The following is a 25,117-nucleotide window of genomic DNA, read 5'->3' on the forward strand; positions in this document are numbered from 1 at the left end:
GATATGACCCTAGGTATCTGTGTCCCCTGCCTTGAGAAAGATTTCCATGGCTACACATGCCCCAGGAACCCCAGAGCCACTGAAAGAGACTGAGCAAGAAATGTATCAATGTGAACTAGTGTAGAATATAGCCTAGTGGGGCACACCTGAATTTTCTGATCTGTAAAAGATGCCTGGGACCTTTGTATAAACCTAACAGATAAGTGAGGCAAACCCAAATGATTAAGATTAAATTTCACATCAGATTGGCAGGATGGGAGTTGGAATCCAAATAACCATTTTTTTTTTAGCATATTCAAGTTTGTAAACTAAAACTCATAAATACTTTTTACAATGTCAGATGAAGCCCATATTTTTTCAGCTTGTTATATAATTTTAATTTTATTTGTGGAGAAATGTTCTTCATTTCTGTGTAGTTCAATTTGCCTTGAACTTCATTATATTCATTTCTACTTCAACTTGTAAGACTCAACTTTAGGGTGTTGAATGCTCTCTTTTTAGACTTTTGGATAGATGGTTCCATCTGACATGCATTGTAATGGCTGCCTGCTCATCTGTAAGCCAGACAGACTCTTTTACCTTTCCAAAAAAATGCCTTCAGGAAATACCTGGGATATGTTTATGGGGCAAAATTTTTGGATAAAAAAGTATATTGACAAGGTGTGAAGACCCTTAAATATGTCTCCGGATGCTACAATATAAAGAGTTAAACTTGTGAAAAAGAATCGTATTCAAACCAAACGTTTGTACAAAACAGCCAGTTTGTTCTTCGTGCTGTTTTTATGTAATTAGACAATCTTTATCATTACTAGTGAGCATAGGGTAATTGCTAAATGTTCATAGTGGCCCCTTGTGTGCTTCTTTTAAAAGTAAACAAGTAAAATAAGACAATTTTTATACTGACCCATTCTTTGTTTCATTTCAGGTTTGTAGGGTAAAATTTTTTGGAACTACCCAAAATAGGTCATGACCCTTTGGTCATCGAAGACACAGATGATACTTTTGTGAAACAACGAATGGATTTGTGAATTTTAAGTGGTTGTAAATAAAATAGCACTAAGGACAATCTCTGCAAAAAAAAAAAAAAAAAAAAAAAGGCCCATTTCTCCCCTTCAACTCATGCTTTTATTGAACATTTTCTGTATGTTAAGCATCAATCAAATGAGGCACTTGGACATATGGGGTGGCAAAACTATAAGAGTTTGTATTCATCCACAAAGTATGCCATGGACTAGGTTTTGAAAATATAAATCTGTATAGAATCCATTTTACTCCCACTGAAACTATTCTTTTTGAATCAGTTGACATAGTTGTGAACAACAAAATGTGACATATGACAATGCTTTCTGAAACATGTTTGACCTTAATACATTAGCTTCCACCATTCAGTTTTTGGAATTAAAAAGTAGCCACACTTAATGTCTTTATTATCTTCAGGAGCCTGAGTATGCTTATGTGAGGGATAAAGGCCCTTAAAAATTTTAAAAGTGCTGTTAGGTTGGAAATCAGTGTTGGAAAAAGATTTACTCGATAGATTTGCAGCACTGGAGTTCATAAACTCACTGCTCCCTTTGTGAGTGACAAAGTTACTAACAGATAATGACTAATGACTTCTACTTATGATCTACCCTGTTTCATGCTTTGAAAAAGGGTCCACAGAATAATGCTCTCTCTTAGCCTTGGGGCTTCACACCCTGTCCAAGCTAATGCCAATTTGTGATGATACTGTTATTCCTTGCCTTATTACACTGTCTATTAAAGTAGCTGAAGGCAGTGGGCCCTATATATAAAGCTGAATGAATCAATTTGATTTTAATGAAGCATTTTGAATTTAGCTTCTAAAAGTCTGGACAAGCTTGATATGTCCAGGTAGCCCGGCTCCTGAATGTCTGGCCACACTTGACAAATTAGGATTACACCCAGCAGGCCCTTTTAGGGCCTTCTCTTCGTCCCAAAGGAAGAACTCAGCTTCCTTAACAACCTGCCAAGATTACACCATCTTCTGTTTCATTCTGCACTAAACCCTTTTTTTGAACACAAAGAAACTACATATTTACTCCTCTCTTTGGATACTGTTGCTCTTCTTTCCTCCCCACTGGATTTGAAGATACAGGAGTGAAATGGGAGGAAAGGTGGCATTAAAACATATTTGGAGCTGGCTGGTGGCTCACTTGGGATAGCATGGTGCCGATAAGACCAAAGCCAAGGGTTCAGATCCGTGTAATAGCCAGCCTCAGAAAAACAAACAAACTGAAACACATGACTTGCTTGGGTTTTACCCATACCATGTGAGTCTGTGCCTATGTGTAAAGTTCCATACATTTAGAAGAAAATTAACCAGTTTCTAATTTCAATTAATTAGTTTCTAATTTCATAAAGATACTTATCAAATTACGGTACCCCTCCTTGGCCAGAATTCCTAATGCAACAACAGGTAGGGACCATTAACACCTTTCAATCAGTGCATTATTACACACTTTAAAGAAATAAATATTCCTTGAATGTGTCCTAATTTCAAGGCATTAGACAAGTATATTTCAATCATGACATTAACCAATAATTTTTAAAATTTTTATTTTTAGAGTTGAACAATGATTTATTGCAGACTTTCTAATGAAGCGATTGCCAGTCTCAAAATTGTTTCAATATTTTTTTTGAGTACAGACAGAATACAAATTGATTTAAACAGGCACGTTTCTCAAAACAAACTGAAGAGTACATGAAACATCCCATTGAATGTGTGTGGCATTATTCCTAGTTTTGTGCATACCATCTCAACTAAATGAATCTTGGCAGAAAACAGTGATTCATTTATCTGGAAACTGGTAGCACTGAAAATATTAAAATTTATGCATTCTAGTGTGTGTGTGTGTGTGTGTGTGTGTGTGTGTGTGTGTGTGTGTGTGTGATTCTGCTTTGCCTGTTTACTATCTTAAGGATGATCTCTTCTTACTATTCCCTCTAAGGATCCTACCTTACTTCAACTGACTTAATCATTCAGAATTTTTCTTTGCCCTTTTCATCCATAATATCCTAGTTTTCAAATATTTCCAATAATGCCTTTTACTTTGGACAAGGGCTTTGGTGAAAAAACTAAATTATACTAAAATAAAACTGTACTCTATTCTCAGGGCTGCTCATGACCTACCAGAACTTTCATGCTTCAAATCATAGGGCTAGGGAAATTGGCTTATCAGGAATCCCCCTCTATACTTCTGTGATGGGCTTGGGCTTCCATGTGCTGCTGCTACAAGGTCAAGTGTGTACATAATTTCTTCTGTTACAAAGTACATTGACTATAAACTTTTATTGTCCCTTCACTTTCTTGTTTTAGCTGGCAAAAGATTTAAAGATTCCAGATGTACTTACATCTAAATCAGAAACATTCATTACATATGAACCACCTTAAATATTTTCATTCCTTTCTATTTGGCTACTCAGCATATCAATCTTCCCTTCCTGATGTGTGACCAGCTTCCTTTATTCGTCAACACTTTATCCTTTAAAGCTCAGTTACACATTTACAATCTCACTTGCCTGGTTACTCTGGGACATCTTTATAGATTCAGTTCACTATTGCCTATGATTACTGGAATAACTGCCACAAAGCACAATGAGAGTTGACTTCCTATAGTACTATATTGTCTTACTGCCTTAAAAATATGATTTTAAGATAAAACTTATATCTTAAGCTTAACTTTGAGTAAATATTATGAAGAAGAAAAAAAATCTTAAAAGACGATTCTACACACTACTTAAATGAGAAAATTTTCTGAAAATTCAAATATAGCAAGCTCCATTTGCTCAGTGATGAGGTACTTGCACAAAGTTCCCCATGGCCTTTTGGTGTACAAATTTATAATAATGAAGACTACTTCTAAGGATATAATTTGACATAAAAGTTTGTTTTATTTTTAAACTACTGCATTTAAAAAGTAATTTGAGTTGTAAACACTCAAGAATAAGCCAGTTTTAGGATCACATTATTGTGTCACAGTAACAGAAATGTGAATCACATTTCTCTGATTCATGGACTCAGGTTCTCCTAAATTCTCAAATTGAGCTACTACACTCTTGATATTTGTTAGGAAAATCCAATCTTCATTTCTGGCACCAAGATGCCAAGAAATGATGTGCTACCATGAAATCACACATAGTCAGCTGCTTTTGTATTTTGGTTAACCAGGTAGTTTGAAAATTATTATCCCACTAGCACTGTCTTTATATTTTAGGAGCAGAACTAGAGGAATTATACTGAGGTATACTTTGTGGTAGTTCTGTTGCTTTCCTATTGCCACAGAACTAACCATGGTATTGAGGATGGATGTGCAGAAATTATGCTTTTCACCAGGTAGCAGTTACCATAGGCGACCACACATCACCTGTCTATGGCGTCTATAACATATTTGGGTGATGGACTAGCATGACTTTCACTATTCTAATTTTGCAGAATTAGATATATGATGAAAGTTGTATTTTTTTTCAAAATCTTTTTATTTTATTTTTTACCTACAACATTAAGCCCCTACATATAGACTGAAATATTTTTAGATTGATTTCTGATTTTATAGAAATAGAAACATGAAAAACACAAGTATTATCAGTCAATGTTTTTTCATTGTTATGTTTTGTTTTTGTTTAATAACTGGAGGGAAATTTTTATTTAGTTTTATCTGAAATTGGGCAAATATTTGATGCTGTCTCATTGTCACATTGTTGGCCAGAAAATAATTTTGACAAATCAACCAATCTGTCCTTGGGGGTAGAATTTGACGCCTACTTTAAAGTATTAAAAAAAAAACAACAAAAACCTCATTCTACAGTACATGTGTATAGGAGTTCAGTCCTGTATTCAGGCTTGCAAGTGTATTATTACTTGGTGGTTTGTGAAAACAGCTATTGCACATCTTTGGGGGTTCTGAGGAAAACCAAACAGCTGAGGCTTTCTTCCTTTCTTCTTACCGGGAGAAAAACCAGCTTAATATGGGGGAAAAGAACACAGCTAGTCTGTCACCTTAATTGTCATGGAGCAGTGAGGCAATGGGTGATCTTTTCGCCTTTATCCCCGTAGTTTTCTCCTCTGGGCATGCAGGTTGTTCAACCTTAGTCTGGGTTATAACATACACCTTACTATTTTTGTCTCATGATCTTTAGTTTTTTATATGACTTTGGAAAAACCACATATGGTTTGTTGATATTTTTCTTTTACTGAAAAATCTTATTCGGGGTCAATTTCTTCGAAAGCTGCTTGTAATCTAATTCATAACAGATTTCTCAACTCCGTGTTATAAAATCTGAATACAGATACTGTCCAAACTGTCCAAAGAGTAATGTTTGAATTCACAGTAACAAAAGTTACAAAGTTTGTGCAAAAAATATTGTACACCATTGGAGTACATAGAGCTTGCTATAGTTATTTTATATATAATGCTGCATTTCTTATTGAAACTATTCTGTACTACATTAAAAGTTAAGTTTCTGATTTAATTTTTCCCTAACAATAAAAATGAATGATCATTTAATCTCAGAAATCTGAAGATGCAAATTGCATATACGTGATGTTTGTCAATGTTGTAATAAATCATTGGAAACTTTTAAACACCATAATTGCTTTGGAGTTCTTCAAGTTTTCCAAGGGTCATGAAGTAAACCCGGCTGTGACGATTGCGCAGGGTAGAGGTAAAGAACAGCTTTAAAAAGAAAGAAAAACACCATCAGTAGATATTTAATACGTTGTAACCAGATATTTGATAAGCGAAAGTATTAAGTTCTAGAATATAACTATAATTTCAATTTATCTGCATCTGTTAATTAAAACATTCAGCCATACTATCTCTGAGAACTGGTTTTCCTCAAATTAAAGAATAAGAGTTTAAATTAGTTTGGAGTTGAAATTATATATTTACAATTTTTTATATTATTCGATATAATTATAACTCATATGGTTTAAATAAAATTATTTCCTTCATAGGTGACATTCATCTGCTGAAGTTCTTGATTAGTTTTGGTTAGCAATGCTTTTGATACAACAATCACAAAAATTCCTTGAACTTCTTAAGTCAAGTGAACAGATATGATGTGGGGGGGTGGAGGGGAGTGGGTGGAGATGAATGGGTAAAGGGGCATGAAAATCAACTACAATGTATATTGAGAAGTAAAATGAAATTTAAAAAAATAATATACTTTTAATTAGTTAATAATTATTTACTTTTTAAACAATTATCTCCTTTTAGTCCAGCTGACTTTTTTTAAAATAAGAAAACAATTAAGTCATTTAGATGTTGTTTACCACTGCTGCTGGTGGTTAAGAAGCCAGTGAAATTTTCTACCTGTTCTGATTGTCTATTTCAGTGAAATGTACTGACATCACCAGATTTATATAATGAGTTAAACCCAATGGCTCAGAGAGGAACATATGTAAATATGAGCTGTGCCATAAAGAAAATTGAACAGAACATGAACATAAATATCAAACAGAGACCTCCTTTTTAGTACTAAGGCTTTTGACATCTAAAACGGCTATACTTGGGAGGGTTTGGGACACAATGATAATGATAAGATGTAGTAGCTACATTTGACTTAACACATTTTATGTGCCAGGCAATCTGTGAGATGCTTATTATATACATATCATCTCTAATTTTCACAATTGTTATTTATAGCAGCTATTAATATTCCCATTTTGGAGATGAAGGAACTTAGTCTCAGAAAAGTCAATCAAATTTTTAGGTTCTCACACCTCCTTAGGTGGCAGAGCCAGGAGTGCATCCTAGTTCTATCTCACCTCAAACACTGGTGCATGCCATTATATCTCTTTTACATTGCAAATTGGCACCTTTTCTTTTTTCTTTTTTTTTTTTTTGGCACCTTTTCTTGATGTACAGTGCTTTACCCTGGTTGTTCTTATATTAACAGTAATCCTCTGTAATCTCTTCAAACTTGAGTATTTTTTAATCTTATTAAGATTGCTTCTTCACATTATTATTTTTTATAATATGTTGAAATGATAATGATTTTATACAATGAACTTTTCCATCTAAATGATTTGAATTAATTCTTTAAATTGATCAACTTACACAATAATTACCAAGTCTTGATTTTTCTTTCCTACAAAATGGACATCATAATACTCTTGTAAAGATAAATTGAGATAGCTTTTGAAGTACCTAGCACAAGGCTTACCATGTAATTAGATGCCCAGCAAATGTAAGTACTTTTCCATTCTTCTGTGATTGAATTATTTTGAAAGCTATAATAAACAGATTTGCTCAAGAATTTTGTTTAAAAATATCATTTTAATATGAACATGAAAAGGACTATGGATCAAAAAAATGATAAAGGAATTTGCACCAAACAAAATAATGACTAAGCTTTGCTTAAGATATAACTAGAATTTTCACTGTTTTAGAAAATATTTTTTAAACCAAATTTCATCATTTACCAAATCAATGTTTCCTCTGCAAAATGTAAAACTGTTTTTATCAACAGTATGCCAACTTGAAAAATATAGCACAGATATATACATTTTGTTGTTAATTTTGAATGCTTGTTTTATTTTTGCCCTAACTGCAGATCGTTAAGTTATACCTTGTCACCTCGGGTGCACAAAAATCTCAGCTTCTTAATTGACCTGCGCTTCAGTTCACTTTCCAGAACCCTTGATTGCGAAGAGCGCACTTCAATGGCCTTTTGGCCCCATCCTGTGGTTCGCTGTGTACACTCAAAAGCTACAACAAAAATGAAAAAAATAAGAAAAACACAAAATCTTTACAATAGCGATAGAAAATTATAACCACAGTCAATGTTTGATTATTAAGAGGCTCATTATATTTCAGGTTGATACATCTTTTCTTTCCCCTTTTACTATAGTCAGTCAGTTAGTCATTTTGCTGCTCAGGAGTGGTGTTCAAACCACCTATCTAAAGGCACTATTGTGACCAAACCTGAACTACTAGATCTCAATTAATTCTTATATTCATATTCTCTCAGATCACCAAAAAAGCCAAGGGTTAATTCTACACTGTTTGTGAAAATTCAAATTTACTCAAAGCCATTCTTTATTTTATAGCCCAGGTGAGGTACAGTATTCCTTACAAGGGTTCCTGATAATGATTTGTATTTGTGCTCAAGTGACATACCTGGAAACCTGACTCTTAAAAATTAAAACTGCTAAAAAATTACTTGCTCAAATAATGACTTTAGCAACCCTAATGCAATTCAATAAATTACCATGTTATATGCAGAACTAAAGCTAATTTGATACTGTTAAGGCTTTTTCCTGCTGAGGAAATTTTATTAAGTTTTCAACATGTTTCTCCCTGTTTTATAATACTTTATGACAATATAGATTATGTAAATAATTGCCTTAAAGCAGAAAACCTAATTATGTAAATAGCCATAAAGTGAGCTGGTGCTGTAAGGTATTTCTGGCATAGGAAGCAGCATCACCATTAAATGTTTAATTTTCAAGTTGATATTCTCATGTACTTTAGAGGGAAGGAAATTTCCATAAATAAATAAAATCCTGACATTTCAAATAATTTCAAGATTTTAACCCAAGCTAAGCTAAAATAGTCTAGAAAACACCAAAATAAGGCACCTTCATTCCCATATTAATATAACTAAAACTGGAATTCAATTAAATGACTTTCCATTTCCATTTTAAAGGAAATAAACTTTGCATTGATATAATTACAGTATAGGTTTTTAAAACGTTTTTCTTATCTTTCTCGAAGGTTCTAGGACATCTTTGCTTAAACCAAAATTTATCTGGCCTATATAAGTGTACATTAAATATACATAGAAGGACCCTATGAAGAAATTATTAAAATTTTATAGAAGTGACTTTACATAGGCATAGTGCAAACCATTTTGAATCCCTCAGCTAAAACCAAACATTTATTATCTCTTGCTTTCCTTTATATTACAATCCAAAATGTTTAGGTGTATTAAGTTGTCATCAAAATTGTAATTAAATTACAATTACATTTTGACTCAGAATAATGGCTGCCCTTTGAAAGACTTTATAAATCCAATTTCAGACTAGAATTAAAGTTATCCCAGGAATAGGAAAAATAAGGAGAATCAGCAGCCTGAGTGATGGGAACAAGTAATAGATTTAGTTTATCTGAATTTGAATATTTTACACCTATGTGACTACTTCATTAAAAATGATGTTTTGGTCAACAACCATACAGAACAAAAATTTCTAAAATTAATGCTCAGGTTACCAGCTGAGTCCAAATACACAGTTCATATGGAATCACATAATTTCCACCTTAGTTCTGAAACACATAAATATGCCACTTAACCTATCTACTGAACTAGCTTGCTTTCTGAGATAGGATGCAATGCCTGGGAAGTGGGAACAATTAGTAATACTTGATGCATTCACTAAGCATCTATATATACAGTGTTTGGAAATGCAATGATCTTATTATTGAAAACATTTATTATAGCTTAAGGAAATGTAAAATTTAGATTGGGGAGATCTGGATCTGAGTTAGTTTTAAATAACAAAGCAGTTTTTTCTTTCTTTGTTTTTGTTTTGTGGCTTGCCTGTACTGGGATCCAAACCTGCGACCTTGGTGTTACAAGGATGTGCTCTAAACAACTGAGCTAACTGGCCTGCCCTACAGTTGTTCTTAAACAGAAAAATAGAGTAATTGTGGGTGGGGGGACCCACGTCCTGGGCCCCCAGGTGGGCCCCAAGGTGCTGGTGGTGTGCCTGATTGTGGGTGGGGGGGTCCAGTCCCCAGCTCCATACCCCAGGTCCCTGGGTAGGGCCCTGAGGCACTGTTGCTGTGCCAGGTTGTGGGCAGGGGGTTCCTGTCCCTCGCCCTGTGGCATGGAGCCAGGCACCAGTATCCCCTGCTCACAACCAGACACACCGTCAGCACCAAGGAGCATGCCAAAAAAATCACCTCCATGTGGCTGGCCCACCACAGCCACCACGATAACCACAGCTGCCACAAAAGTGGCTAGACATCACAACCACCATGCAGATGGTCCATCAGCCACTGGAGTGCATTTACACAAGGAGAGTCACCAGTAGAGACCAAAGAAAAGAAGAGGATGTCTCTCTCCACAAAGCCCATTCCAGAGTGACAGAAGAAGCATCTGCTCTATGATAATATTGGGGGACCTGAACACACCTCTCAGCATTGGACAGATCATTTAGGCAACAAATCAACAGAGTAACCATTACTGTTTTAGAGGGAGAGAAGAAATCTAGGGTTATTGGTGGTGGGAGCAGGGAGGGAGAGGGGGATAGAGAGAGAATGGACAAGGGGCATAAAGAATAAGTACAATTTCTAACAATATATACTAGTAATATTGATTTGATCAACTTATGTCAACACTGAATCCTAAAAATATGTATAATCAAATATGATTCAATAAAAAAAAGAAAAAGTAGAGTAATTGATTTCTTTAATATCAGTGTTATACTGTAGTCTTTAGTATACTCTCAAAATATCCTTAATACACAAACTAAAATGTCATGTTTTCATAGCATTAGAATTTATTTTACACGTATATGTTGTTCAAATAATAGTAGCTTAAAATAGTTTTTTGTTTAGTTCAGAAGTTGTCCTGTTTAAGGATAAGAGCTGTACCAAATCACCTTTCATGATCCCTTTGGCTCCTATGATTGTCTAGTGACATAAATATAGGAGTTTGTTCAGTTTCACATTTGAACTGAATTTCCTTATTCCCATTTCTTATTAACATATTGATCACAAAAAGACCACTATAAGGTTACAACATGATTCATTATTTTTACTTTCCTTTGCCCCAGATCTGTCAATCCTACCATAAGCATTTACCTTCTGTCACTTAAAATGGTTTTAAATCCTCTGTGAGTTCTTACCTGTTTGAAGAAATTGGAGTAGGTTTTCAGGCCAATCCTTAACACTGACTATGCATGCAAAAAGAAAGGATTCTGCAGATGCAGTGTAAAGTGACATCATCCCATACGAAAAAAATGTCCATTAAAAAGAAATTCTTTCAAACTTGTCCTTAAAGCCACATGAGGATCACATTTAGCCATTTTATAGAAATTTCAGAGGCTTCTGACTTTTCTTTTGACAGACAAACTCCATCTTTGTCTCGCTCTGAGTATGTATGCAAGCACGTGCATGCACACACACACACACTGCTGCCTTTCACCTTTATGTATTCCATTAAATTCCTCCTTTTAGGAACATTTATCCAACATCTAATCATTCTACCCTCCCTCATATGTTTACTTTTCAAATGCATTCTTTTCCCTATCTAGAATCATCCCTTTGGTCACTAAGCCTCAGAAACATACACAAGAATCTCAAATTATTCGGATTTCCCAGATCAGCAGTCTTGCACTGGTTAGAAAGAAAAAATGTCCTACTCTGATGAAGATGAAAAGTCAGTTTCCTTTATGTTGCCATCTGGGTGGTATCTAATATGCATTCCAGTTACTCATATCTATTTCTTTTCTAAATGATTTGGCACTTCACAGAATATTCACTAAACAAACACTACTGATTACATGTAATATAAATATTTTGCTCTTTTATGACTATTTGATAGTCTCATACGATAAAAGGTAAACACCCAAAATCAATGTGATAAAAAAGTATTTTCAACATCTGTGTAAAGTCTTCAAGCAAAGGTAGTTAAAACAAAATTGTAGATTACTGTGAAAAGGAATTAATTTAAATTATATAATTATTGCAAATGAACAACTCAGAACACCAAAATCAGTCTCTTTGTGGTACTCTCGTGGAGTACCACATTAAGCATACAACAAACACACTATCACCTTACTGAGGAATTAAGTATGCAGGACTCCAAATTAACCCAATGTGCCTTGAGAAAATGTAATAATTCCAGAAACCTTTTCTTAGGACACAATTTTTACCCTTCAAAAGCTTCTTTGGGATCATTTGAAAGAGTAAGAAACTTTATACATACCTACAGAAGATGGAATGTCTTTCCACACTTCAAGGATCTTCTTGAAGAGTTGTTCATTTGCTTCCACAGAGAGGCCTTCAGCATTGAAGGTAAGCATCATGCCAATTCCCAAGCAATCAGGCAAAATGATGATATTCTGTGGTATAATGATTTCCAGGGGCTGGAATTATGTTTCATAAAGATTCATATGTCCAACATTTTATCATACTACTTAAATTGAAGCAGCTTGGCTGAGCAACAAAGACCAAAAGAGGTTCAAAGTGCATGGAGCCAGAGAAACCTCTATTTCCAAATTAAACACCATGTTATCCAACACTTGAAAAAAGCTGCTTTCCTTAAGTCATAAAGTTGTCACTGTTTAATATTTTCCTTTATATTTAGGAGAAAAGACTTGTTGGAAATTGGCAAAAATATATTTCCAATACAGACAAATTTCTTGAAATTTCACAAAGTATTATGTATAGTGATAGAAGTAACATTACTTACTACAGACTTAGATTTAAGATTCACATTGGCACATTAATGAATACTTTAGTAATGAATTTGTGAGCCATCTAACAAATACCAATCCTTGGTTTTTAGCCAATTCACTCAAACCAGAAATAGAAAATTAACCTAAAAACAGATTGAGCTTAAAATGCCTACAAGGGGCAGCTTTGTAATATTCTTCATAGCTTGAAATATAACAGTCATTCCCAATTTGCAAAATAGTAGGATTTCTTATCCATTTATATAATCTTAAAATACATTCAATACAAAAATTCAGAGACATATTAGGTGACATAACATGAAATATTAAGAAATATCTAAACATTTCTATTTCATGATGCATAAACAATGTGGCAAATTTTGCTTAAACTACAGATATTGTCACATTAACAAATTTTCCCTGAGAAATGAACAATTGTGTTCCTCTACAGGTTCTCCAAATTAGCATGTTACAGGAAAAAAAGTTCAGAAACTATACTTGCCAAACCCAGCGTACTCAGGCCAAGTGCTTGAGGCCATGTCTCAGCAACAACAATCCTTAAAACTAAAATGGGAATCCAGAGGCGAAAAGCAATTTTAATGCGTTCCCTGGGCACTTGCATGAGCAATTGAATCAGAAAAGAGATGAAGGAAAAGAGTAGAAGAAATTACAAGAAAGAAGGCTGTCTCAATAAAATCTTTTTAGAATAAAACTGGACTGCTGCAAATCCAGACAGCCTCAGAGATAATTCTCTTGCTTCTCAGAAGATTTCCTGAAGTAACCAGATATGTTAGCACACACAAATTCTCTTGTAACATTACAGTTTTTGTGATCTAGCACTCTTGGTAAAATACTATTTTTAGTACATTCTGTTTCAGAAGACACCTTCCCCTCCCTTTTATTAGAGTCCTTTCTCTTTTTTTTTTTTTTTTTTTTTTTTATGGGTCAAGACACGAGGGCATTTAGCTAAAAATATTTTTAAATATGTATATAAGGTATCCTAATTAGGTCAGAAAATAATTTTAAGAACTCATCTTTCATTCTAGCTTCCACAGTAATTAATGGATTACTTCGAAAAGAAAAAAAATTTCTTTGCTTATTAGTCAGATGGAACACACGACTCAACCTTCTTGAATGGATTTGCAAATAAGTTTAAACTTGGACCAATGATGCAATCTTCAATACTGCACTAAAGCTTCTAAAGGCTACCTGACACAACATTAAAAAACATAAAATTATGGAGGAAGCTATGAAAGACACCCCAACTGAAGAGTACTATAGTATTTATATCAAAACTAACCTGACCTCATATCTAAGTGGCTTTGGCTGGGATTCGTTAAGTATCTTCTCCATTATAAATAGGGTGATTTGTATATAATCATAGGCAACAACTGGGTGATCAGCTAATGATTACTTTTATAACAAAAATACTTTAAAAATAATATCTCCACTAATGTTCTGACAATTGGTCTCTGTAATTTGTTAGAGATATATGAGATAATTTTGAAAGCTGTTCAAAATATCGCATGGCTACAATGATTAAAAGTACACAAAAGTTTTCTCCTGGACATTTTATGTAATGCTACACTGCTACAATTTTAGTTGTCTGCAAACTGGGAAGTCAAAAAGGGCGAAACACAGAACTGTTGTTTCAGGCTGTCCTTTTAAATATAATTTTGACTCAGAACAACATCATTGCCACTATCAAATTTGAGACATGGTAAAATTATATTTAATATGATGTGTGTGGGAGGGTGATATTATGTTATGCTCCAGGTGTTTATATAAATGATGTTTAAAATATTTTTACAACTATTTATATTTTAGATGTTGTATCATATTTTCACTATTTATAATTACTTAAGAGTTAAGAGTTTGAAGTGCATATGCTTTTAAAATGCTGAATCCTTTGATCAAAAATTCCAACTATAATTAATATTATAAGAAAACATTTTATGATAATTTGCTACATATCACAGTAAAAGTAATACAATAAAGAAGGGGGATACATTTCAATACTGGTGATGTATTTTTAAAGATCTGTTAATGTATTATGGGGTCCAGAAAGACTAAAGCAAGGACCGAAAACTCAAATGCCTCCTGGGGCTAGTTTTTATAAGTGCATAAAAATGGGTGGGTAGAGAATGTACAGCATATATCCCATCTAAAAGAGGGCAAGTGAGAGTCAACTCCAGTTGAAAAGACTGGATAATAATGTGGGCCTGATGTTGTTAGATGTTCTGGTTTATCAGTAGAAGTCCAGATTTTAAGTGTGAACTTTATTCATTAAAAATAAGAACATACTGTGCTGGACAAACAAAATCTACATTCAGAATAGCTTCAGTTGTCTGGACTAAGAAACCATCAGTGATTTTTGTTTATGCATGACCACTTTGTGGCACTATATACTTACCTTTTAGGAGTCAGTTCCAGTGTAGATATTGCTAATCATATTTTTAAACCTTTCAGAGTTTTGACAGTTGGGAAAACCCAAATACTGGCATACAATAATTTCTAGGGAACTGAAGGTATTATCTTACGTTACTTGGCAGGGTCACATCAGACATAACCTCAGATTCTGCATCAATGATATGATATCCATCTGCTGAGCTGAAGAAAATCTTTAGTCTTTTTTCAGAACCAATAGCCAGGTCAACTGTCACTGGCTTATGACCAAGTGTTGGAAATACCTGCAAATATAAACCAAAATATGGCCAGAAGGCCAAAATGACATTCTGACTAAGGCAAAAATTCTCCACTCTTTTGCCAGCTTTACAGGTATATAAAAACCAGGAGGATTTTTTAAATGGCATATTGAATTTAGAGACCTATGTATTACAACTTTTCTTAAGTCTGCTACTACAACAAACACATAATTATATTCAGGTTCTAAATATAGGGTTTCCCTTCAAAGGTCAAACTACCAATAGCATAAGAGCCTTGTATGGCCCTAAACTCTGCCTCATCCTTAAAATCCTTGCCTTGAGTTTCAGCAAATGAAGGAGCTCATCTGGTCTCTTAAACCGGTTAGCTGGATCAGCTGCCTGTATTTTTGCCAGTATTCGTATATAGGCTTCATAGGACATGTAGTCTCCTTCCGAGTCTGCTGATTGATCAATGCATACTTGGTAAGGAATGAAAAAGGCCATACATGTTAACCTACCATAGACTGGGTTTAATCTAGGCTCTTATTATTTCTAGTCCAAGGAAGCAAGAGGCCAGGCAGGCTTCATTGCCAAGATCAGGTCACAGTAGAGGAATGAACATCACAGGATTCACCATACTGTAGCCATGAGGTGGGACTGAAGACCTAGTGTGATGACCTGGACCAGGAACTGTGTATTAGGCTAAACAGACTATTGGTACTTATCTCGTTGCTTTCCAGCTCCGTATCAGGCAGCTCTGACCTATCAGCAGATACCCAAGAACAAACCCATATCCAAATACTGACAGCTGGCCCAGAACCAATTTAGGAAGATCAGATCAGAGATGTGATTTGTGTTGGGGCAGACCCAGACTGTCTATATAGTAACCTGTGCTATTTATAAAAGAACATCATTATTGTGCAAATGGACATTGAGCAGCAGTCATAAGAATCAGCCCATTTTTATCGTATACATGAATGTTTTGACCTACAAAATATACCATGTAAACAGATCCTAATGTAAGATACAAAAGTATTTTATGAATAAGTTGTGGAGGTCTACCAGGATGTGTTCTTATCAGTGCTTTGTAGAAACCTGTCAAAATCACCTTGAAGAAATGCTAAAAATATAGATTCTCAGGCCCCCCTCCAGACCCACTAATTCAGCCTGGGGTTTGGTCTGAGATCTAGACTTTTAATAAATGTTCCAGTTGATTATGATGTACACCCCAGGTTAGGAGCTATTGGATTCAATAGAATGCTGCCAGTTCATTAATCAGCCCACATTACTATGGTTTAAATACAAAGTAATCTTATTTTAGTAGAATTCTGGAGCATTATAAGTAAGTTGCTCTAGATAAAAAACAGTCCCAAGCTTATGGAATGTAATTTTAAAAAATCAGCAGCAGCTTAATTGTTTGGAACACTAAATGTTTACCTTCTGTAGCTGATCCATGGAAATTTAGCTAAATTGTAATAAACGTAGAAAGAGTACTCGGAAGCCTAACCACTATGCCTCACAACAGTTCCAGAGAGAAATGTGTTTAGAATTCCAGCTTAGAAGAGGTATAGACCCACCCCTTTCCTCCCCACCCCCACCTACTGTCGTCATGGTAATTGGAGCAAAGGCTTTCTCTTCCCTTCTTCCTCTTCCAATGGGGTTCCCCCCTCTACCATTGCCACACCTTTCCTTACCTTCCCTCTGCTCTCCACCCCCCACTATGAGAGAACAGGGACTTCCTCAGCTTCAAGTCATTGGGGTGGCACCCAAAGCCTGTGTTTGGGGCTCTAGAAGAGAAGGTCTTCATGTAGACTACAGGAATTGGGAGTGAGGAGCTGGTGGGGAGATCCTGTAAGGGGAGGGGTCAGGGATTTCCCTCACATTCTCCCTTGCTGTAGTGCCTGTGAATTGTCTAAAAAAGGGTTAAACGATAATTATTGACATGGTATATTCAAATTACATTAACTGTAGAAGAATGGTAAATATTTCTGCAACTGCATTCCAAAATACTGTTCTGTTTACAATTTCTTTTCGAAAGAAAAACTGTATGATCCAAAGGAAAAGGAGATCACTTACTTTAATAGCAGTACTTTCATCAAAGGACTTTGGTGCCCATGCATAAAGGTGGATTGATGATTTCAAAGCAATTGCAATATATGTTGTTTCTTCATGCTGGACTACAATGATAAAACACAAAGAAGTAACATACCACAGAGTAAAAAAGAACACTCAAGTATTTATATCTGTCATTAAAAATGTTATAAAAACAAAGTAAGAGCACAGACTGTATATTTTAAGAAAAGCTACTTGGTTACAATTTGATGTCCCCCAAAATGTAACAAAATACAAAATATATAGTTTTATGGAGTGTATTCATTAGCCTTCAAGAGTACTCTAAATTGTACATTGAAAAATATAGAACATTGATGAAAGAAATTAAAGAAGACCTAAATAAATGAAAAAAACTCCCTAGGTCCATGGATGGGTAGACTTAACATTGTTAGGATAGTAATACTATTGAAAGCAATCTCTATAGATTCAGTGCAATCCCTATTAAAATACCAATGGCCTTTTATTGTGGAGATGTAAAAGCTGATCCCAAATTTCACACAGAATTGCAAGAGGATCTGAATAGCCAGAACAATCTTGAAAAAGAAAATAAAAGATGGAGGACTTACACTTCCTAATTTAAAAACTTACTACAAGCTAGCTACAGTAATCAAAACAGTATGGTGCTGACATAGGATAGACATATAGATCAATGGAATAGAACTGGGAGTCAACAAACCCATATTTCTATGGTCAATGGTGCCAAAATCATTCGACAGAGAAAGAACAGTCTCTTCAACAAATGTTACTAGGACAACTGGATAGCCACATGCAAATAATATAGTTGGACCCTCTACCTCATACCATATACAAAAATTAGCTCAAAATGGATCAAACAACTAAATGTAAGAGCTAAAACTGTAATACTCTTAGAAGTAAACGTACAGATAAATCTAAATAACCTTGAACATGGCAATGGATTCGTATATTTGACTTTGAAAAGTATAAGCAACAAAAGAAAAAAATAGATAACTTAGACGTCATCAAAATTAAGAACTTTTGTGCATCAAATGACACTATCAAGAAAGTGAAAATACTCCGTTGAATAGGAGTGGTGAGAGTCCATCATCGGATGAGTGGATATGGAAAATGTGGTATATCTACACAATGGAATACTACTCAGCTATAAAAACGAATGAAATACTACCATTTACAATAACATGGATGGACCTTGAGAGAATTATATTAAGTGAAACGAGTCAGCCACAGAAAGAGAAATACCACATGTTCTCACTTATTGGTGGGAGCTAAAAATAAATAAATAAATACACACAAAAAATAAATGGGGGGGGAGAAGACATAACAATTGCAATTCCTTGAAGTTGATACAACAAGCACACAGAAAGGACATTGTTGGGTGGGAGGGAGGAGAGGGAGGAGGGAGGGAGGTTTCAGTAATGGGCCACAATAATCAACCACATTGTATATCGACAAAATAAAAATTTAAAAAAAAAAAAAGAAAGTGAAAATACAACCTATAGAATGGGAGAAAATATTTGCAAATCATATATTTCATAAGGATCTACTATATAGAATATTTAAACAATGCTTACAACTCAACAACAAAAAAAACAATTTAAAAATAAGCAAAATACTTGAATATACATTTCTCTAAGGACGATATGCAAACGGCTAGTATACACATGAAAAGATGCTCAACAACATTACTCACTGGGAAAATGCAAATCAAAACTACAATGAGACACCACTTTACACCCACTCATATGGCTAGAATCAAAAGACAGACATCTGAAAGTATTTTCAAGGATGTAGAGAGAACGGAGCCCTCATACATTACTAATGGTAATGTGAAATGGTTCAGCCACTATGAAAGTCTAGCAGTACTATCCAAGAGAAAAAAACATACATATCCACATACAAAGATACATAAAAATGTTAATAGCAGAATTATTCTTAATAGCCAAAAAGTGGAAAGAGTGCCAATGTTCATCAACTGATACATGGATTTAAGAAAAAATGGTGGTATATCCATACAATGCAATATTGGTCAGCAATAAACAAGAAGAAAGTACTAATACGTGTGATACAACAAGGATGAACCTTGAAAACATTATGCTAAGTGAAAGAAGTCTGTCACAAAAGGCGATGTAATGTATGATTCCATTTATATTAATTGTCCGGAAGAGGCAAATCTACGGAGGAAGAAAGTAGATTAATGGGTACCTAGGACTAATGAGGGGAAGAGGGAGAAGGGAAGAGAGATGGAATAGGAAGTGACAACTAATGGATACAGCGTTTCTTTTGGGGAAGATAAAAATTAGATCATGGTGATGGTTGCACAACTCCATAAAAATACTAAAAACCATTGAATTGTGCACTTTAAATGGGTGCATTTTATAGTATGTAAATTATTTCAATAGGACTTTTTTTAAAAAGAGTAAACAAAAAGCATTAAAAAGTATATGCTTGCTCAAAGGTAGCCTTCCGGTTCTTGTGGAATATGTTGTTTTACCTTGGTTAGGATATTGTTTCTGTCCCCTCTTGCTGGACTTCGTCTGAGACCAATACACAGTGTCGGTCTCTCTCTTTTGATCTGAGTCTAGCTTACTCTTTCATTGTCTCCTGTATTATTCCCAGGTAAGTCAAGGGAGCATGATTAATAAACCTCAACAAGCAAATAAATTTTCTGTTAAGCAAATACTTCCTATAACTTTAATATAGGGCAGTAATTTATGCCAGTCCATTGTTTTGTGGATCTTAGAAGGCTATGAAAAGACCAGGCAAGTATGACTCATTGCTGGTCTCCTGTGTGAAGCTGCTACCATTTTACCTGTCAGTGGAACAAATGTTTTGGGTTGTTCTGAGAGTTGGTGTGGATTGGAATGGAGTTAACCAGGAAAACTGGATTTATCTAGTCTATTCTCCTACCAAAGCAAAATTTGTAAGATGACTACCTTTGTAACTATCTTTTACTGAACTAAAAATTTATGTTAGTAGGAGGTAGTTCTGCTTTACAAACATCTGGGAATATCTTTTACTTCCGAGGCTATCAAATTTACATACTATGAGTTGGAGAGAAGTAGTGATACCTAAAACTAGAAGTAGTGTATTTATTTAATGCTTAATTTATATGGGTACTCATTTACCCCTTTAATGGTGTATGTGTAGATATTACACACATATGAAAACCCATCCTGTAAAAGCCACTTGATTTGCAGAACAAAATTTGTCAGTCAGGGTAAAAATACCCTGCTGCAATTCATACAATGTGATTCCAGCTATCTCCCACCTATACCACCAGTTCTGCCTAAAGGAGCAATTAGTGAAGAGGGAAAGAAGATTAATAAAGAAGCTGGGAATAGAGGGTATTTGCTTCAAAAATAGAACAGAATGGGATGACATTACTTCACAGTTGCTGACATCTGAGAGCAGACTTCTGAGACCCTGGAGTTGTTACTCCATTTCACAGTAAATGGTTGTGAAGAGACAGGATGTGAAAACACTCTAATCAGACATAAAATAGTTAGCAGTTATACTCATGAATTTGACAGTGGGAGTGAGAGTCAGCAGATCATGGAAGAACTTTCTTTTTGACACATCATAAAGTTTCCTGGTAGGTATTAGGAAGGATTCTATTTTATTGCTGTTCCAAAGAAGGCAATATTATGAGTCTCTGCAGGTTGTTAAAGATGCATCAAGAACATTTATATAGATGAATCTATACAGAGGCAGGAAAAAAAAATGTCGGTTTATCTGGAATATTTAGGGTGACTGGGAAGGGAAGAAAAACAAGGACTTAATCAAACTTAACATTAATAGCTATTTCAGTCAATCAGTATTTTCTCAATAATAGCCAAGATTGTAGTGTGAAAGACTTAGAAGATGTCTCAATAAAATTCACTCATCTTGAAGTTTCAAATTCTTTCATTTATCTACTCTGCCTTTCAGAATTATTTCACCAAATGAAAATAAATGAAAAAAAGCAAAATTTATACAGCTATAGTAAACATGGAATTAGACTTACGGACACTGAAGTGTTCACAGCCTGTCAACTTATCAATAGCTTTGCAGGCTTCCTCCGTCTTTAGCATTTCCTCTTGCCTTCTTTTACTTTCTGGATCATTATTCAAAATTTTGTTCCTCAGCCAGGTCAAATGATACACCCGAAGTCTGTTCTTATGTCCTGATAGATAAAAAAAGATACAGTTCCTTTTCATATATTAGAAGAACAAAAAAGTAAAGGTATTTTGCCTCTGTAACCAAACGCTTTCATTAAAGTACAAAGCACTTTTAAAAAATTACATTGCATTGGAGTTTCTCCTTCAGAGTTTGGAAATGTGATAGCAATCTCTCACTTTCAGGGAATAGTCAAAGTGTCTACCAGCTACCTATGTGCCTGTCTGAAGTGGATCTAAAAAACTTCTTAGAAACAGGTTAAGAACACGACCATGCGGGCAACAGAATTACCATCCATTCATTTCTACCTTGGTTTTTCACTAAATCATTACCACTCAAGAAGACCTAGAAGCTGTCCCTGGTACTGTGTGCATATGGGAAGAATGTCTAAGTATTGACTGTTTAGGCATTCAGGACCAGTAAAATGCATCTCTTTGTGTTCTATCTTTCTAGCATGATTACAAAATAGTCAAATAGTTTTATTATTTTTTTCTCAACTCAATTTATCTTTAATGTTAATTTATTAATTGTAAATCCCATGAAATTCTTATAATTTATTCAGGAAACATAGGCTATTAAAATCACACATTTCTCTTTCTATGTAGTGACTTTATGTTAATTGTTCTTATTCATTTTTAGGATTTATTATTACATGATTTCTAGATCCAACAATGGGATTCTTACTAAGTGATTAATCTTTAATATTTTTTACATAACATTTTTGAAGCAGTGTTAAGGTTAAGATATCTATGTCTATTTCCATTCTATTCTTAAATGGTAAAAAAAAATGTGCTTTAAACTACTGAGTATCCTCCTATACTGATGTTCTCGGTACTATTTGATGCAAAAATAATCCACATTTGAGAGAAGCTCAAGCATTAAAGAAGGGCACATTTGGTTTAGAGAAAGCTGGATGAAAAGTAAACAAATCTGTTACCCAGATGTGTAGTCTTTAAGCTACCCAGATGATTTTCTTAACTAAATATTGCTTCTATGTACCTCAAACAATTATAAATGAATGACCATGAAACGATTAAAAAAAATCATAAAGTCTGAGCATACCTAAAAGGGTTTCCTCCTCTAACCAAACTTAAATCAAACTCAATAATATATAGGAATATACATAATTATTAGTGTGCAACATGGAAATTTGCACACTAATTATATATAATATGTATTATATATATGAGCGGTCTTCAAAAAGTTCCTGAAGGATTCATATTATCTTTTAATTCAATTTTTCCATGAACTTTTTGAAGTACCCTAGTATAAACTTCTATAGATGACTAATTAGCATCATTCTATTCTATAGCCCAGCCACTTTTCTTTTTAATTCTCCTTTAATTTTGTCAGTCATTTTTTTTTCTATAATTAGCTCTAATGCTACTGTTTTCCTGATACCAAGTCCTATTTAATAATCATAATCACTATTAACACCCATTTACTTGCTCTCTTGTATTCAAAGGTCCAGGCTCTGACTGAGCAAAACTAAGAAATTCAACTACAGTGTAGGAAAAATGAAGAGGTCTTCAGGGGATCCATTCTTGTCACTAACCATATCCGTAGGCCCTTGTGATAAGGCTGTGCGAGGGACAAGTCTCTCTCTCTCTCTCTTTTTTAATCCAACTATTGTCCACTTTGTTCTTTGTTGCTCTTAACATATCACAGGAAAGGTATATGGTGGATGTTGGTGTGGTCATGTGTGCAGGAGTGGATGAGAATTAGAACCGTGAAGTTCAGGAAGTTAATTTAAATTGTAAATAGATTACAAAATACATGTAGCAAAGTCTGGTGTCCCAATTAAGATATTTAAAATGTTCTCCTATGAACACTTTTACCTAAGGAGGTCTTTAACCCAGTTTGCAGCCTAATTAATCTGCATAATTACTCAGCTAATTTTAGTTCTTAAACAAACCAGAGATGGTAATCAGCAAATTGAGTGGCTCTACGACTTGAATCTGGCGGAAGGGTCTTCGCTTTATAAGTTTAGTAATGTCTGCCTTTCCACTTCTGTCCATCAGATACAGATTAGATCGGGTTCCCAACAGCAAATTGACTCCTGTTTATGTATAAAAAGAAAAGTGCTATATTAGTTCAGATTATTTTTTGTAATTGCATTCATATTACTATTTTTGCTATTTCAGTGTGCTGATCTATGTAAAATTGACTTTTTATCATTTTAGGCTAATGTTAACCTCTTACTGGTAACTACTCTCTACCAACAGAAAAAATTTCACTGAAATACATGGAAATATAGAAGACAGTACCTTCTAGCAATATTTCACTGGCTGGTGTCTAGTATACCTTCTCATGAATAGAATTTATGACTATCTTAACAACATTTAGTAGTGTCCCAAACTTTATCAAAATCAATCAATCCTTTTGAAAGTGACCATTAAACATCCTTAGTCTATAGCACATACAAAGAGTTCAATTCATTTAATTTCTCATTCCTAACTATAGCTAAAGGTTTTAATGCTTTCAAAATAATTATATGTAAATAATTGGTTTGAAGTTGAGTGATTCTATGTTCATGCATATATAAAAAAAATTTATATTGATAAATGCCTGTGGAATAAGTTCTTACCTTCATGTATCTAAATTCCTACATACTCTATTATTTTTTTGACTGGCTTTATTTGTTCAAATAGAAGCACTGTTTAAAGACCAAATGAGATGACTGATATAGAACTAAAGTTAAAATATACTTCAAATTACCGTGGGAATTTTTCACCATAAACGGACATAGAAGACAATCAGCCGCGTAATGTAACAAAGGAGAAAACATCGGTGTCTTCCTTCTACTTGGAGAATACAAGGAACTTCAAAAAGTTCATAGAAAAGTAGAAGTGAAAGACAACATAAATCGTTCCATGAACTTTTTGTCATCCCCTCATATTTGTGCTCCATGGGTATAAGGAAAAAGACAAGTGTTTTTGCCTTTGTTTTTCCACTCTGTCCTTTACTAGTTCTCTAATTCACTTCATGGCCAATGGCAAGTTTAGGAAATGCATTTTCCTTCCACAGGGGAGTCAGGGAGTGAGGGAGGGGGAAGTACAGTCAATGTTTCCTATAATCTTTTGTTTTCAAAATATAAAGTCATTAGTTAAAAAAAAATGAGTTACTAGACATTAACTACATCTCTGTAAGTTTGCCAGACTGAAATGTTAACGCTTTCTTTTTATCTGATATGTTAAATTAGCAAAATTTTGAGGATGACATTTTTTTCTAAGTTGCTCAATCCGTGTAATTATAATGTTTGCTAACCTGTTCTATTTTTTCTTTAAAACCCTGTCCCTTGTTCAATCATACATTAAGCAAAATATATGAAATTGCAAGTTGGAGGTTGGGATTTACTTGGGATTTCTCTCCTCCTTGCATTCATTTATTCTCTTTCATTTATGATTCAGATGAGCTTGAGGTAAAATACTGTCTCAGCATTACCGATGTGGTTATTATTCTTCTGAAACAAAGGATTGAAAAAGTCTATCAAAGTTAAGACATTATAGAAGGAACTTTCTACAAATCCTCAAGACTACTTAAAAACAAGATTCTGCATAAATCTTTCTTGTAATACCTCATTAGGTATAATATGCTGAACACTACCCTAAATTAGAATAACTAAGCTCAAATTTTCTACTAATTATAACCTAGTCCAATTTTATATTTTAGCCAAGTCAATTCAGATTAAAAAGAAAGATAAACTAAAAATATGGGTCGGGGGCAACAATTTAAACGTCAAACTGCATTGAGTTAAAAAAAAATCAGCAAAACCAATTCTGGGCAAATTAATGCTGTAAATACA

At 34.3% G+C, this 25,117-nt stretch overlaps 1 protein-coding gene across 2 annotated transcripts in view; it reads right to left on the minus strand.

Moving 5' to 3' along the window:
* Positions 1-2,557: 2,557 nt before the first annotated feature.
* NRK (Nik related kinase) overlaps positions 2,558-25,117 on the minus strand; it is a 137,790-nt gene continuing 115,230 nt past the window's right edge. The window contains exons 22-29 of one of the 2 annotated variants that reach the window (XM_008570193.1): positions 23,228-23,371; positions 21,161-21,319; positions 17,139-17,243; positions 15,403-15,545; positions 14,962-15,111; positions 11,953-12,088; positions 7,588-7,727; positions 2,558-5,690 (exon numbers count right to left, since the gene is read on the minus strand). In XM_008570193.1, coding sequence (XP_008568415.1) covers positions 5,595-5,690; positions 7,588-7,727; positions 11,953-12,088; positions 14,962-15,111; positions 15,403-15,545; positions 17,139-17,243; positions 21,161-21,319; positions 23,228-23,371 — 1,073 coding nt within the window. In that variant the 3' untranslated portion in view covers positions 2,558-5,594. The remainder of the gene's footprint in view (positions 5,691-7,587; positions 7,728-11,952; positions 12,089-14,961; positions 15,112-15,402; positions 15,546-17,138; positions 17,244-21,160; positions 21,320-23,227; positions 23,372-25,117) is intronic. The other variant, XM_008570192.1, reaches the window with a different exon arrangement.

Source organism: Galeopterus variegatus, unplaced genomic scaffold (assembly GCF_000696425.1).
Source record: "Galeopterus variegatus unplaced genomic scaffold, G_variegatus-3.0.2 Scaffold579, whole genome shotgun sequence".
Classification (NCBI taxonomy): domain Eukaryota; kingdom Metazoa; phylum Chordata; class Mammalia; order Dermoptera; family Cynocephalidae; genus Galeopterus; species Galeopterus variegatus.